This window comes from Loxodonta africana, chromosome 4 (genome assembly GCF_030014295.1).
Source record: "Loxodonta africana isolate mLoxAfr1 chromosome 4, mLoxAfr1.hap2, whole genome shotgun sequence".
NCBI classification, from domain to species: domain Eukaryota; kingdom Metazoa; phylum Chordata; class Mammalia; order Proboscidea; family Elephantidae; genus Loxodonta; species Loxodonta africana.
The window spans coordinates 14,107,048-14,123,592 of record NC_087345.1 but is presented as its reverse complement, the minus strand read 5'-3'; the positions used below and the strand labels follow the sequence as shown (position 1 = coordinate 14,123,592).

Genomic DNA, 16,545 nt, shown 5'->3' with positions numbered 1-16,545 from the left:
TTCTCAAATATTAACGTGTTTGTGTTTTAGGACTTTGAGCATCAAAAAGGCTTATTTACAAGGTTCTAAGCTTTCAGAGGAAACCCTGGTGGCGTAGTGGTTAAGTGCTATGGCTGCTAACCAAAGGGTCAGCAGTTTGAATCCGTCAGGTGCTCCTTGGAAACTCTATGGGGCAGTTCTACTCTGTCCTCTAGGGTCGCTATGCGTTGGAATTGACTCGCCGGCACTGGGTTTGGTTTTGGTTTAAGCTTTCAAAAGGAAACCCCAGTGGCATAGCAGTTAAGTGCTACGGCTGCTAACCAAAGGGTCGGCAGTTCAAATCCGCCAGGAGCTCCTTGGAAACTCTATGGGGCAGTCCTACTCTGTCCTATAGGGTCGCTATGAGTCGGAATTGACTCGATGGCACTGGGTTTGGTTTTTTGTTGGTAAGCTTTCAAAGGAGCCCTGATGGCGCAGTGGTTAAAAGCTTTCAAAATTCTAGAATTCTATTAGCCATGTGCCCCCTACCTCCCACCATGGCACCTCCCACTCAGGCTGTCTTCCCTGGGCACCACCCCCACATTCTGGCTTTTCCAACTCCTTCCATTAAAACTTGCCCCCCAGCTGACCCCCGCCCCTCCCGCCACAGTACCCAGCCGGTGCTAGGGAGGGTATATCCATCTGGGCAACCAGCCAGTGTGAATGCACGGACGGGTGTGGCTGCCAAGAATGGCAGAGGGGGGCCTGTGGGTGGGCGGAAGGGGGGAAAGGAGGCACAAAAGTGGGCCAGGTTACCTGCAGCAGAAGTCGCTTGGGTTTCGGACCTCTCTTCCTGTACCCGGATGCTCGGTCTCTCTCCTCCCTAGGGTGCAAAGCAAGATGGCAAAAGAAAAGGAAACACTGGTGACATTTAAGGGGAAGTAAGGTGTCCACTTCACCCCACCCTCTACTGTCTGTTGCGAAGGGGGACATCCTCCCCAAGCCATCCCCCCAATGCTGGGGTACAGGCTCCTTCCCATTGCTCCCTCGAGGCCACAGCAATGGGGTCAGGAGCCCAACTGAGATGGGGCTTGGGAAGGCATCCCCCCAAATGCATAGGTCTGTACTGGGCTCCAGGGTCATGCAAGCACTCTGTTCTACATTCTACAGGGGAACTGCCCCCCAAAAATGTAGTTCCAATTTCCACTCCAGTCTTAGGAGTTGTATAGGGACCTGTCCATGGAATCAGTCTCTGAACATCCTGGGAGAGTTGATGCCAATGGTGGATCCTTCTGTAAGTGAAGCTCTGCTCAGATGCTGTGTGAACCGGCAAGAGACAGGCTCCTACCTGTCCTAATTGTCTAGTTGGGCAGTGGGAAGAAAAACCAATCTGTATTGAGTGCCTAGCAGGGGCCAGACTCTGCTGGGTTCCCTTCCCACTTACGGACACACATAAATACACCAGGCCCAACCCAAGGACACGTGCAAAGCCACACACAACACACAAGACAACACAACTGGAGGCTCCCAACAACGGCACCAAATCAGTATGGAGATGGAAAAACCTTTCACTCTGCCTCCTATCTCGCTTGGCTCCATTCTCACTTTCTGAGCCCACACTCGGAAGGAATGTGGAGACCCTTTCCCCTTACTGGTGAGGATGACTTCACGCCAGTCCCCCGATCTCAGCACAGTGTAAGCCTGTGACTCCAGCCCCCTATATTTCTGATGCTTGATCACCGTCTGGAGCAGCAGCTGCTACCCTCTCACGGGCATCAGTCTACCGGGGAGCTCCCAGGTCTGTGGTGGGACCTGGAACCAACATTCTAAATAGGCACCCAGATACTGAGGCAGGCGACAGGGCCCCGCTTGGAGGCCCCTCCTGGAGGCTCACCTGAACAGGCCTCCTGAGTTGAGGGTGGGACTTTTATCTCAAGAGGCCAGCGCCGGGTGTCAGGACCCTGTTTCAAGCCCAGTTCCACCCTGACCCATGGAAGACCCTGACTGGTAGCCTCCCTCCCTGAGCCTTGGTTTCCTCATCTAGACCAAGAGGATCCCTTGTCATCTAGGTGCCGGGGCTCCTGGGAGGAGCAAGAGAGGTACCTGGTATTTATCACAATTGGGGATGGAAAGGCTCCAATAATAAAGGAAGAGAGAGGGAAGAAAAAGAGAAGGAAGAGGAGGAGGAAGTAGAGGGGGCAAGAGGGAAGGGCTTTGGGGAAAAGGCTAATTATGATGATTATGATATTTATTATTATTAGCACGACATATGGGATACTGTGTACAAGGCACTACCCCAAATGCTTTCATCCTCACAAGCACCCTATGAGAGAGGTGTTATCATTATCCTCATCTTATAGCTGTGAAAATCGAGGCACAAAGAAGTTGCCCAGTGTTGAAGCTCCGGCAACTTCCACCACTGGAAGGCCTTTCTCTTCAATGCCAGGCTCTAGGTCTCTGCAATTAGGGCAGCAGGGCAATCCTGGTGCCAGGCCATCAGACACCAGCTTCCAACCTGCGGCAGCACCCTTGCTTCTGCCTTGTAAGCCGGAGGTTGTGTGTGTGTGTGTGCATGTATGCAAGAGTGTGCATGTGCTTGTGTGTGCGTGTGTGTGTGTGCATGTGTGCATGAGCTTGTGTGTGTGTGTGTGGTGGGGTGTGAGGCATGGGGGTCCATTCCGTCTACTCCTTACTTACCCGGCCTGGTGTCTGTCAGCCCTGGACCCTCCTTCCTTCAGCATCCAGGGCTAGAGGGTGGGAGCCCCCTTATGGTTTTGGCCCCAACAAGCCCTCAGTGCCCTCTCAACCCCTCTGGTGTGCAAGGACTCTCCATTAGCACCCTCTTGCCAGACTCCTTCTGAGTCTCACAAACACCTTGCAAAGCAGGTGTTAAAATGGACACCACCACAGTTTATCACCTTTTTACCAAGGCTGAGAGAGGAGGAATGAGCCAAAGGGCACTGGGTCTGTAGGAGTCTCTAAGCTCCTAATTTGTTCCTTGATTACTGACTTTTCTGACTCATTCAAAATAGAACCTACATGCTCTACCAGGACTTACACGGCCCTTCCTTAGCTGCACACCCTCTGGCCTCATCTCCCATTCCTTCCCAACTCACATGACTCCAGGCTCAAACAGGCCTTACCCCAGGGCCTTTGCACTCACTGTTCTCTCTTCCTAGAATGCTCTTCTCTAAAATACCCACGGGGCTCATGCCCTCACTTAATCTAGGTCTCTGCTCAGCTGCCACCTCCTAATCACCCCTTCAAAAACAGCACCCCCACCCTTCCCTCACTCCCTGTCCTCTGGGCTGCACTTGTCACCACCTGACACTGTACACATTTGTTTACTTTTCATGCGTGTCTCCGTACTGGAATGTGGGCCCCGCTTTCAGTCCCTGCTGTGTCTCCAGGGACAGGGCCTGGCACAGAGTTGTTGTTGTGGGTGCTGTTAGTTGGCACCGAGTCGACCTTACGTATAACTGAAAGAAACACTGCCCGATCCTACGCCATTCCCCAATCACCGCTATGTTTGAGCCTACTGTTGCAACCACCACGTCAATCCATCTTACGGAGCGTTTCCCTTGCTTTCACTGACCATTTGCTTTGCCAAACATGATGTCCCTTTTTTTTGACCTGCAATGAAAGAATGAACTAGCTGACCCCAGATGACCGTCAGGAAAATAATTCACACGTGTGTGGCCACATTTAGTGGTTTACAAAATGCTTTCACATACCTGTGCTCCCCACAAGAGGCCCAAGAGGGCCCAGTGGTTATCCCCATTTCACAGATGGGGAAACTGTGGCTCAGAGAGGGAAAAGTCCTTTCCGACCACCTCACAGCTGGTGAGTGGCGGCATCAGGATTCTAATCCAGATTATGACACCTGCCAGATGCTCTCCTTACCACATCACATTCCAGACATTCCACAGGATTCTCCCAAGTGTTACACCCTTCTGAATACAAGGTCTACCAAGCACCTTCACACCAGAAAGAAGCCTGTGGGTCAGGGATACCCTGATTTTTAAAGGAAAGAACAATGAAAACTTTTCCTTTGAATCAGCACCCGGAAACCGACGAGGGTGCAGCAACACCGGGCAGCGGAAAACACTGGCCTTAGGATCATGAGACCTGGCTTCTGTTCTCCTTGTGCTCCTTCCCATCTGTGGGGCTCCTGGGTAGGTTCCTTAAAGCCTCAGAGCCTCAGTTGCCACATCGGTCAAATGAGCCCTCTATCCCTGTCTCAGGAGGCCACTGTAGGGGCCAGAGGAGGTTCTGTGAGGGGCTAGGCTCGGGGCTACCTGCAGGCGGGGAGGCCAGAAAAGCTCAGAGCTGAGGCTGCTGTGGGAGGGAACGGCTAGATTATCCTCAGAAGGCCCCCACACCGGAAGAAACAACAATCTTATCAAAACTCCCGATAAGATGTGCGTTCGCCACACACAGGCGGAGCTGGCATCACATGCCAGCCTGGCAGAGTCTCCACAGAGCACTGGCGGGCATGGAGACTGAGGCCTGGACGGGGAGGGCTGTGCCACAGCCGCTCAGCCGGGAAGTGGCCAAGTGGTATGGACCTGAACCCAAAGGCCCTGGCGTCAAAGCCCACATTCCCTGCCTGGCACATCTTGTGCTTCTTTGGGCTTCCCTTCTGTTGGCGAGAGCATCTCGAGGAGATTTATCTCTGCTGTCACCACTGGCAAGGGGTGACACTGCTGTCCCCTCACACGCAGGGTGTTTTTCTGATGCATTTTTACATTCTTCACGTCAACTGAAACCCCCACCTTATAGGGAAATCGGGGCAGATGATACTGGGGTGGCCCATTTCACAGCAGAAAGGCAAGGTCTAGGGAGGTAAAGGAAGCAGCAGGTATCACAGAGCAACAGGAAAGAGACTCAGGCCCTCAGCTGCCCTGGGACCTGGTGCCCACCTTCCACCAGCAGCAGGCTAGATTGGGCTGCCCTGAAGAATGCCCTCACCGTGCCCCCACTCCCCACCCCGTGATCCCTTGCTCAGAGCCAAGCCCAGTCCAGACCCAGCAGCCAGGCGGGTCTCCTTACTTCTCCTCATAGGCCAGGACCAGGCGGGGGTCCAGGATGTGCTCTTCCGGCTCCCACGTGCTGTACCTGGGGAGAGAAACGAAAGGTCAGCACCACCTTGCTCCCACCCAGTGTTCGCAGAGGCCGTCGCTGTTCTACCACGGCCACTGTCTGCAGATCTGTGCCCCTTCTGGGCCGGTGTAATTGTCACTGACTCTGAGGAGCTGTCCCTGGCTGCCCGGGCTAGGTCAGTTGCCTCCTGAGGGCTCTGGTGACACCTGGACTCCCCTCATTTTGAGCACAGGTCACACCACACTGACATCATTACTGTGTTCAACTCTATCAGAACCCATGTTCACCTCGCCCCTCGGGGAGCCTGAAACAGAACAGGCCCTGTACGCTCCAGGATGCCTTGCCTACGAGAGGCAAGAGGGGGTGGCAGAGAGCAGAGCCCTGGAGAAGACCGTCTGAGTCCAAACCCCAGCAATGCCCCTTGCTAGCTGTGCGGCCTTGAACCATCTACTTCATGGCTCTGTTCCTCGATTTCCTTACCTGTAAAGGACCTGTGTGCTGACTGAATGGATTAAATGTCCAAGTGTCTAGAGCAGAGCCTGGCACACAGTGCTTTCTGAGTGTTGGTTACTGTTACTGCTCCTCCCCACCATTCCAGCTCCAGCCCCACCTCCTCAGCCACACAGACATCTCCTGGCCACTGGGCCTGGCACACAGCAAGTGTTTGGTTTAGTGGCCCAATGTTCAGTCATCCAACAGCCCTCCCCCCACTGGAATTCCCACAGGGACCTGCCACCACCCCTAGACCAGAGAGCACCCCCTGCTGGGGCAGGCCTGGGCAGTGACAGTGCGGTGGCTCCAGGGCTCAGCCGCCTCTGGTACCACCTGGTGGTGTGTGCCACGTCCTGTGCGCTTACTCTCTCATTTACTCAGTACCTGTCTTTAGAGCAGCTTCCTTTTTTGTTTAAATGACTGTATTTTAAAAACAAACTTACATGACTTCTATAAATGGAAAAACCAGTCACTCGTCATAAATAGATGCCAGTTTATAAAAAGTCTCAAGTTAAAAATGTAAGTGTTTTAGCAATGTTCTGCGATTCTGGTCAGAAGCTCTGCCAGGCAAGGCGCTAAGAAGGAAGATGAACAGGTATTAGGAGGTGTCAGGAGGCAGAAAGAGGCCAGACACGGTCCCCTGTCCCTAATCAGCTGACCTAAAACCTTCATCTTAAACTACCTGGGGCATCTCTTGTGATACTTAACACTAGTCTAATCTGGACTCAGACCACGAACTGCCCAGGGCAGCATCCTTTCTTCACTGACACTTGCGCCCACCTGATTCACGTCAGGCCCGGGGCGGGGGCGGGGGGGTTACCCTGTGGACTCAGCCCTGGAATACCTCACAGTGCAACCTGAGCGGGCACGGCACACCTTCTTCCCTTCCCACATGCTGTCCCCAGGCCCTCCACTGGACTCCTTGTTATCCTTAAGGCCAGGTCTTTGTTCCTTTCCCTGATGACCCTTCCAAGAGGTCCCCCACCAGCAAAATAAGCCCTCCCCTCCCAAAGCCTTTGCTGTGGACACTTGGCCCCTGCCTTGATTACTGATGAATCTGAGTGAGCAACCCCTTCCCAGGGTGAGCGGCCAGGGCCCCGCCCCCAGGTACTCTGGGAATGGCTGCTGAAGACACTTAAAGAATTTCACTCACCCCTACAGAAATGCCGAAAGTGAAACTGAACTGGGTGAAGCCCAAATTATGAGCAACCAGAGGCTGGTGGAGACTCCAGGCCTCCCTCCCCCCAAATCAAGGCAGAATTTTCTCAACTGTAACTAATAACAAGAGAGGGGGAATTTTGTGTTCCTCCTCTGTCATCTGCCTCGCCCTTTTTCTCTAGCTGTTGTATGTCTATACAGTGTCCTAGTCAGCTCTGCCCTGACCACTTCCCCACGGGTTTTTTTTTTTTTTTTTTTTTTTGCTGATGTAGCTTGTGTGTGATTTCTGGCAAGTCCCTACCCTGCTCTGGCCCTCAATTTCCTCCTCATAAGAATAACAACCTCCACCATCATCCTAACAGCAAGGTGCCGGAGCCCTGCCACAGGCCAGGAACCCCTCCGTCCCTCCTAACACCTTTATGAGGTAGGTTCTCTTATTACCCCCTTTTTACAGATGAGGACACTGAGGCACAGAGGTGAAGCTTCTTGCCCAAGGGCACTGGGTCAGTAAGTGGTCAGCCTGTGACTGGAACTCAGTTTGACTCTCAGCCCTCCTCTACCCGGGGTCCCTCACAAACCAGTGTATCCGATTCTTCACCGGGCTGTGACCTCCTGGGAAGAGAGGCATTGACACGGAGGTTGACACACAGCCGGGTGTATATAAAGAGCCGGCAGGACGAAAGGCGGAGGGGGTTCTGGCCTGGGGCAACTGGAGGCCTGGTCCTGCTCAACGCTGGTGGTGGGGGTGCACAAGTGTCTTAACCTTTCGGCCCCCACCCCTCACCGTGATGTGAAGGGCATTACGCGCCCCTCTGCAGCGTGGGGAGCCTCGAGGCCACAGCAAGGGAAACACACTTTGGGACAAGCTGGGCGGCGTTACAAGAGAAGCACACAGCCCGCGGGGTCCTCAAGCTAAGAGAGAATGGGGGGCACCTGCCCATCCTGAACCTCCTTAGGCCAGGCCGCGACTACTGAGCGTTCGGGGGGCGGAACCGAGCACCGTGCAGGCGGGGCGCAGAGGACCCAGGCTCTCCCCGCCCGCCCCACCTCCCACAGGCGGGTGTGCGTGCGCGCGACAGATGCAGGCAAGCCAATGGGGGACGAGGGCGGGGACAGCGCGCGGCCCGAGATAAACACGGCCACGTGACCGCCCCGCCCGCCCGGAGCCAGTAAACAGGCTGGGGCCGCGCAGAGGCGTGGGGAGCCTCAGCAGGGGGCGCACAGCCCCTCCCTCGCCATCCCTTTAGCAGCGGAGAGCGCTGTTGAGTTGTGACGCAGGCGGTCTGTGCCGTGCGGGCCCACCCCAGGGTGCCCACAGAGCCAGGCCAGTACAGCCTCTCCCCCCAAAGACTGGGAGGATTTAAACCTGCCCAAAATGGGAAGCGCCGTCTATTAATTGAGGCTCATAATAGGAGCTTGGGTCCAGACTGTCAGAGCGCGGCCTTGCGCAGGTGTCTCTCCACCGCTGACAGCCCTGCTCCTCAAAGTGGAGCCAGTAATAGTCCCTAGCTCCTAGGATTGTTTAAGGATTATAATGGTAAGCCAGATAAAGCCCTTACATCAGTATGGTACATCATAAAAACAAATAAGCGTTAATTAAGTCAACTTAAAGCCTAGAGAGCCCAAATCCGGCCCCAGGTTGCGCAGTAAGGTAGAGGCACAGCAAGATGTGCTGCAGCTCCCCAAGCCCACCCTTGGAAGGGAGGGAAGCCCCCAGTGGGCTCCTGGCTCTGTGTAGGATCTTACTTTTCCTGTCTCAAGCAGTCTTCAGCAGGGCCTCAGAGATGGGGGCCTTATTTTACAAATGGGGGAATGGAGGCTCAGAGAGGTTGAGGGCTTTGCCCTGGGTCACACAGCTGGAAACTTCCAGAACCAGAATTCCGAGGCAGCGGTATCAGGCTCAAAGCCTGAGCACTTCCCCCTGAACTGGCCAAAAAGCCCACAATGGACTCTTGTGGAGCTAGCTTTGTACTACTGGGAGTAGGTCCCAAGCTCTGGGGTCAGGCAGCTTGGAGTTCAGTGTATGACCCTAGGGCAAGGCTTCTGTCTAGAGGCTCTGTCTGTAAAATGGATGGCATAGGCAATTCCTGGAGCCATCGTGGCATGGTTATAAGCTTGGCTTCAAACCATAAGGTCGGCAGTTTGAATCCACCAGTCGCTCCTTGGAAACCCTATAGAGAAGTTCTACTCTGTCCTATAGGATTGCTAAGAGTTGGAATGGACTGGACAGCAACAGATAATGATTGGCAGTCTGGTTACTGCTGCACCCACTGATAATATCATTACTCAGCTACTGGACCTGACCCCGCAGCCCTAAGGAGGCATGTCTAAGGTATGGCATGTGGCATGGGCACTGGTTGGGGGTGGGGAGGGGACCGCACATGCCAATGAGCAGTTTCTTTTGGCCATTGCTGTTTCCATCACCAGCTGAGTGAAATCATTCAGCAACTGAAAACGTATTGCCATAGGGGCTATTTTCCACAAATACACCGCTGAATGGAGCTGAAACTCCCTAAAAGGTGGGAAGCATTAGCAAGTGGGGAAAGGAGGGAGAAAGGAGGGAGGGGGGAGGGATGGAAGGAGGAGGGAAGAAATTACCGAAGGCTGCACAGCAGGGTCCTGGGCAGGCTGAAATGCGGGTGGGGTATGTACTATGGCTGATGATGTAACACCTATGCCGCCAGCCCCACCCTATGCCATTTAGTGTGACTTCCAGAACAAGCAAGATAGTCTGCTGCCCCGTCTACTGGGTAGCGGATGGCATCAAGTGGGTACCACACTGCACAGGGGTTGGCGGTTACCTTCTGGTAATGACCTCCCCTCTCTCAGCCTCAGCTTCCCCATCTGAACAATAAGAGGACTGATCTCAATCATTTCTAAAGCTACTTTGAGTTCCTGTGAAGAACTGAATTGCCCCAGATCCCTTTCCTGGCTGGAGGAAGAAAAAAACGTTGAAGCCTATCTATCTAGCTTTGTACTGATAGCAAACATTTACTAAGTGCTTAGTCTGGGCCCTGGTTGTGTAGTGGTTAAGTGCTATGGCTCCTAACCAAAAAGTTGGCAGTTTGAATCCACCAGGTGCTCCTTGGAAACTCTGTGGTGTAGTTCCACTCTGTCCTATAGGATCGCTATGAGTCGGAATCGGAATCGACTTGACGGCAATGAGTTTTTTGGGTTAGTCTGGGCCAAGCATGCATCAGGCACTTTATACCACGTATCTAACCCTCACAACAGCCCTGTGATGGAGGCGTTACTATTCCCGCTTGGAGATGAGGAGGCAGAGGTATGTTGGGACCTGCCCACAGGCTCACAGGTGTCTCATGGGCAGCCAGGCCTGGAACCCAGGACCAAAGTGTTGGGGAGCCAGAAGGTGTCCCCAGGTCACATAGTCAAGCCGTCTCCCAGAGCCCCCTGGGGGAGGGTCACAAAAGGCAGGCATGAGGGCCCACCCAGTGGTCTCAGCATGTGAAAGAATTAAAACAAAGGGGCCATCGACTCATGGTGGGGGTGGGGGAGAGAAGGAAGGCCACAAGCCAAAGAAACCCCAAGGGACTCAGCTGCTCTTTGAAGCACTAGTCCCTTCTCTCGCTCTCATGGGCACATACATTCGTTTAGGGTCAATAAAAATGGGAGAGGTAATTTTTAATTAATAAGTACCTCTGTTTAGAGAAGGAGCTCTTTGAAAAGATGGACTACAGAGGAGGAAACAAGCAACAGCACCATGCAGCTCAGCATGCTGGTCACCACAGCTCTGAGGCAGTGCTTTCCCGGGGCACAAACCGAGAGGAGGGTGACGGGCCCAGGGAACCGGTCCCCTGCTGCCATGGGCCAGCTTCCTTTTCTAGCTGTCTTGTCCCCGTTACTCCCCTCTGCTCCCTCCTCCTCTCACTTCTTCCTTCCTCCAGCACCCAGATCAGAAGTCCACCTGACCAGCCAAGTGGATAAGGGGATCCTGCTTCACCCCAAGGGTGTTTGGGAAGACGAAAGGCAGGGGTATCTACAAGCCAGCCACCAACCCCAACCCTCAGGATGCCTGTGGGCCACCCTGAAAGTGTAGCCAGTAGTGAGAGGAGAGCAGGGCCTGGACTATTGAGCCCATTTTGCAGAGAGGGAAGCCGAGGCAGCATGGGCTATCTTCCCCTCTCCTCTCTCTCCCGAGCCCTTCCCCGCAAAATGCCACCAGGACCCACCGCCAGATCAGCCCAGGGCAGCAGCACAACAGAAAGCCCCTGGCACAGACACGGTGGCTCTCAGCAGAGGGGGTTTCCAAGAGTCAGTCTCAAGGTGGCAGGGCAGGGGTGGGGTACCCATGGACCAATGGGGAGGCCCCACGACTAGCTCGTTTCTTCTCCTCCCCCCCAAAACTCCCTGCTGGGAGGTGATTGGTTGGTGGGAGGGTTCCTGATTGAGCTTCAGTAGGGGAGGTGGAGCAACCCAGACAGGTCTCAGAACCAGACCCCCCTGCCTACTCTGGGATGGTGATGTTGGGGAGGCACAAAGGAAATACCTGAAAATGTGGAGGCCTGGTTCCAGTCCAAGGAGCCCTGGTGGTGCAGTGGTTAAGCACATGGCTGCTAACGGAAAGGTCGGCAGTTCAAAACCAACCACTTCACAGGAGAAAGATGTGACAGTCTACCTCCATAAAAATTTACAACCTTGGATACCCTATGGGGCAGTTATACTCTGTCCTATAGGGCTGCTGTGAGTCAGAATCAACTCGATGGTAATGGGGTAATGTGGGTTCGAGTTCAACTCTGCCACCCCTTGCTGTGTGACCTAAGGCAAGCTGCTTACCCTCTCTGTTTCCTCATCTTCAGAGACCTCGATCGCACCACCACACAGGCTGTATGGGAACCTACTCTGTCCAAGGCAAGGCAGGCTCAGGCTCTGCCCCAGCTACATGGCACTGAGGACGCTGGTGCTCCACCAGCTAGACTTCCCTGCCCAGCCCCACAGACTCCCCACACCCAGCACTGTACTCGCTGTGGTTCAGAGGCCCCTCCATCTGACCAGCAGCCGTCTCTGAAGCCAAGATGCTGAGCCTTTGCCTCCCAGTTGCCAAGAAAACCCAGAAGAAGGGGAGGGGAGGAGAGAGGAGAGGAAGAGCCATCCAGAAGATGGAGCCCAACAAGTGAGAGGGGTGGGGTGAGAAGAGAAGCTGGTGGTCCACCTGGACCCTCATGTGCTCCAAGCCCCTCAGCTGGCAGAGGGGAGACAGACCCAGAGAAGAGGATGATTTACTCCAGGTCAGCTGGCCGATTACAAGAGCAGCTGGAGCTAGAAGCTGGGCAGGGGAGAGGGCAAAAGGCAGGCGGAGAGACAGATGGGCAGGCAGACAGACACACACAAAGGAGCCTTACTTTGGGGGCCATCCTTTCCACTTCACCAGGTACTCCACTTTACCCTGGGAAGAGAGAGAGAAAGGCAGACATAGTGAGATACACAGTCTCCCTGACAACCACTCACAGGACAGTCAGGCCCAAAGGACCTCAGTCCCATATCCCCTTTGCAGACAGGTGTACCCCAGCACACAGTCTGAGGGTCCTTCAGCAGATCCTTGCCAACCTCGAGACCATGACATTTGGCTGCCACATGACGACCCTGGACCACCATCCGTACAAGAGCACAGGAGTACATCAGCCCCAAACAGCTCCTGGGGCAGAATTTCTGAGCTGCAGCACCCAGTCTCCTCATGTTACACATGGGGAAACTGAGACCAGGGAGGGGCATGCACAGCCAGAGATCACAGTGTCATAGTCAAGATTGGTAGACTCCTCCAATCCTAGAAAATTCCTCCCTCTGCCTCAGCTCAAGTCCCATCAACTCTGTCCCTGGGAGAGGCCACCTGTAGTCGGAAGCAGCAGGCCAGTGATTAACTTTAGGACTCTCAAATCCTAAAAGACCCTGCAGTGTCCCAGAGAAGGCTGACAAAGTCACCATCTTCAGAAAGGGGGGTCACTCCTCCGTTTATTAGAAAACAAAGCCAGCTGCCCCCCGTTACCGTTGTTGTTGTTAGCTGCCATAAAGTTGGATACCCATCCCCCTGACTCATGGCAACCCCATGCACAACAGGATCAGACTGGAGTGCTCCACAGGGTTTTCACTGGCTGATTTTCTGAAGTAGACTGCCAGACCTTTCTTCCTGGTCCATCTGAGTCTGGAAGCGCTGCTGAAACCTGTTTAGCATTATAGCCACATGCAAGCCTCCAATGACAGACAAGTGGTGGGCTGTGCTAAGGTGCATTGGCCAGATATTGAATTCGGGTCCCCCATATGGCAGGGGAAAATTCTACCACTGAAGCATCACTGCCCCCTCCCCGCCCAAGCCTGGTTGTTGTGAGTTGCCATTAAGTAGAGAAAAATAAAAAACCAAATCCACTGCCGTCGAGTCGATTCCAACTCATAGCGATTCTACAGGATAGAGTAGAACTGCCCCATAGAGCTCCAAGGAGCACCTGGTGGATTCAAACTGCTGACCTTTTGGTTAGCAGACGTAGCTCTTAACCAGTACGCCACCAGGGTTTCCATTAAGTAGAGAGGGGCCTTAAAAAGTTTCCAGTCTAACCCCAACAGATCATAAAGGCCATCAGAACTTTAAGACCAAGATATGTCACGTACTCAAAGAGCCCATTTGAAAGCACCTGTATTTATTTCCTCCTTCATTGTTTGTCTTCTCCACCAGAATGCCCGCTCTGTGAGGGAAGGGGTGCATCCTGGGGCTTAGGATGGTGCCTGGTACATAACAGATCCTCGGGAAATGTTTCCAGCGAATGACCAGAAATCCTTTCCTCCAAACCCCTCAGGCCCCACCGTGGGAGGGGGGTAATCACTGTACCTGCCTCAGGTTACACTACCTGTAAAGCACAGAGCTTTGTGGGATAAATTATTCCTCTCTTTAATTAAAAAAGCCCAGGGGGGAAGGGAGAGGAAGAAGGGGAGGACCAGCCCAGAAACAGAGCTCGTCTACAAAGGAGATGGGAAAAGATAGGAGGCTGGTGGTCCACCCTGACCCCAGACACCAGAACTGTTTTCTCTCTGGAAATAAGATGAGTTGGCAAGCAGCCAGCCTGCGCTCCTGTTCAACCTCCACCTCTAACTTGCTGTGTGACCTTGAGCTGGTCACTTGCCGGCCTGGGCTTCGGTTTCTGCCTCTGTCAAATGGGTGGGGTGGGAACACCTCTAAGGCTCCTCCCAGTCGTGCACTGGAGCCTCCGAAGGGCTGCATGGGAAGATGAGGGGAAGGATGATCCTGGGTGCGAGGAGAGGAACTTTCCCCAAGGGCTTCCAGCCCCATCCCCAGTGTGGGCGAGCCCACTCTGCGAACATGTGCACAGCAGTGTAGACGCCAGGCCGGGACTGCCAAAGTCCAGTCCCGAGGTGCAGAGTCAAATCCAGCCGCAGACGCCTCCTTAAATTGCAGGGTGTCTGTTTTGGAGAAGGCACAGGAGGAGGAGCTTCGAGGATGCCCCAACGCCGAGTGAGGCTCCACAGGCCCAGAGGGAACTAGGGTGCGGGGGTGGGAGGGGGAGGTGGCGCACACTGGGAGAGGGCGAGCAAGACGCGGGATCAGAAAAGGGCAAAGTCCAGCAGGAAAACCTCCGAGGCTGGGGGCGGGACCTGGGCTCCACTTTCCGAAGCTCCGCCCCCAACTCCAAAGGACTTGGTAATAAAGAGTCCCGAGTTCGAGACACAGCTCTGACGCTAACACACTGGCCAAGACGTTTCCTCAACTTGGGCCTCAGTCTCCCCATATTTAGAATGGGTGGAGGGAGATGAGGCGGGATGGCACTCAGGAACCTTACAGTCCACTCGTCTCTCTAGCTCAGGCGGACTCAGCTGCCCCCAGCATCCCACGGCGACAACTTTTATTCTATTCACCCCACGAGACGGCAGGGAAACTGAGGCATGAAGTGGGGAGCCGGCCGGAGCGGGGCGGGGCTAGCCGGGTCCCCCGCCCCACTTTCCCCCTCTTCCCCAGCGTGAAGGGGCGGCGCTGGGGAAGGGAGGGAACCCCACAGGGGTCCCGGGAGCCGCCCCCGGGCAGCCTCACCTTCCGCACGCGCTTCTTCCGGATGCTCTCCACGGCGAACACCTGCTCGCCGATGGCTGACAGCTCCATGCGGGGCGGCGGGTGAGCGGGCCCCGGGCCGGGGCCGGGCCGGGGGCGGAGCTGCGGGGCCGCGGCTGCGGCGCGCGATGCTCGGGCCGGCGGGGTCCCCGTCACCCTCGCTCGGGCGCGCACGCGCACGCGCGCACACCCCCTCGCGCGCCCTCACGCCGCCGACGTTCCATTTTTGAACCTGCGCAACGTTTTCCCCGGCGCGCGCGAGCGGGCGGGCGAGCGCGCGCGCGCGGGGAGGGGACGGGGGCAGGGAGCGCGCGCCGAGCGGCCGCGGGGCCTCGGCTCGCGCCCTGCAGGTCACGCTCCTCCCACGTCGCCTCCCTGGCCCCACCCCGCCCCCGCCCCCACGGAGCCACGCCCCTACCCCGCCGGGGAGTGAGAGAGGGCCGCGCGGGCCTTGGAAGAGCCGCCGGCCGCGGGACTTATTTGGCGCGAGCGCCGGCCGAGGCGCTTCGAGCGCCCGCGCGCCCCCTGGCGCTGCACCGCGCAAGAGCGGGAAGTGATAGTTAACACAAAGGCGCATTTCCCAAAACCCTCCTGGTGACTGAGGGTCGGAAATGGCCTTGCCTCCTGGGGCAGACGGGAAACAGGGACGCAGAGTGGGCAGGTGATTTGCCCCACTTCCCGCAAAGGAGTAAACATGGGCCAGGGCGGGGACCCTTGACCTAGCGGGGGCGGCAGAGGTTTCCCAACCTGTCCGGGCGTCACAGCACCGAGCTGGGTCTCTGGATCCGAGCTCCAGAGCGGTGTGGGCAGGTCCACCTTCCCTTCCATCCCCCTCTCCGTCCACGCGCGGTTGAGGAGCGCCTAGATGTGCCCGGCCCTGCGCTGAAACGCACGGGTCAGACGCGGACGCTGCCTCGAGTCACCCTAGACTCGGCAATCTAACTGGCGGCAGGTGTGGCGTGATGGATGTAAGGTGCACACGGGGTCGAATTTATCTTCCGCGCTGCCCCAAGTCCCCCCGCGCACTTGGTTCTTGGCATGTAGTAGGTGTTTATCATAATAAATATTGAAGCCTAAGACAAACTCACTGTCACTCATCCACTCTAACCCCCTGCTGTTTTGCCTACCACGGTGAGTAGCGTCTGCATTCGTCCATGTCAGAAACACGGAGTCATCCTTGCCTTTCCTCCCCGCCCCCCCCACCCCAACCTGCATTGATGCCCCCCATCTGCCTCTCTGACCTCACAGTGCCTCAGGTCTGCCTTCCCTCTCACCACTACACCCACCATTGTGGTTCAACCCTCGTCCTCTCTCTGGACTCAGTGGCAGCCTTCTCATTGAGCTGCCATCCCCTCCGGTTCATTGTCCACACCTTGGGAGAGCACCGTTTCTAAAATGTGAATAAGACTGGGTCACCTTAATGCCTCAAAGTCTTCCATAGCTTCCTGTTGTTGTTAGCTGCTGTCAGTCGGCTCTGGCTCATGGCAAACCTGTGTGGGACAGAAGGAAACGTTGCCCAATCCTGTGCCATCTTCACCATTGTTGCAGTCGTTGTGTGTGTTTGAGTGCTTTCCAGCCTTGGGCCTCATCTTTCAGCACTTTATTGAACAATATTCTGTTGTAATTAATAGGGTTTTCATTGGCTAGTTTTTGGAAGTAGGTTGCCAGGCCTTTCTTCCTAGTCTTCGTCTGGAAGCTCCACTGAAACCTGTCCATCGTGGGTGACCTGCTAGTATTTGAAATGCCTGTGCTATAGCTTCCAGCAT

At 55.3% G+C, this 16,545-nt stretch overlaps 1 protein-coding gene and 1 long non-coding RNA gene across 9 annotated transcripts in view; one reads left to right on the top strand and one right to left on the bottom strand.

The window, feature by feature from the left end:
- Nucleotides 1-14,881, bottom strand: part of CBX7 (chromobox 7) — a 41,084-nt gene extending 26,203 nt beyond the window's left edge. For 3 of the 6 annotated variants that reach the window (XM_064283517.1, XM_064283518.1, XM_064283515.1), the window contains exons 1-4: nucleotides 14,762-14,881; nucleotides 12,072-12,115; nucleotides 5,011-5,076; nucleotides 775-841 (exon numbers count right to left, since the gene is read on the bottom strand). In XM_064283517.1, coding sequence (XP_064139587.1) covers nucleotides 775-841; nucleotides 5,011-5,076; nucleotides 12,072-12,115; nucleotides 14,762-14,830 — 246 coding nt within the window. In that variant the 5' untranslated portion in view covers nucleotides 14,831-14,881. The other 3 variants (XM_064283514.1, XM_064283512.1, XM_064283513.1) reach the window with 3 other exon arrangements.
- On the top strand, nucleotides 7,003-12,555 carry LOC111753237 (uncharacterized). 3 transcript variants are annotated; one of them, XR_002788113.2, is made up of 4 exons: nucleotides 7,003-7,135; nucleotides 8,912-9,043; nucleotides 9,776-9,994; nucleotides 11,529-12,555. It is a non-coding gene; the product is annotated as an uncharacterized LOC111753237 (long non-coding RNA). The 3 variants fall into 3 exon arrangements; XR_010321687.1 differs by having other exon boundaries at nucleotides 9,835-12,555; XR_010321686.1 differs by having other exon boundaries at nucleotides 9,776-12,555.
- Nucleotides 14,882-16,545: the final 1,664 nt, after the last annotated feature.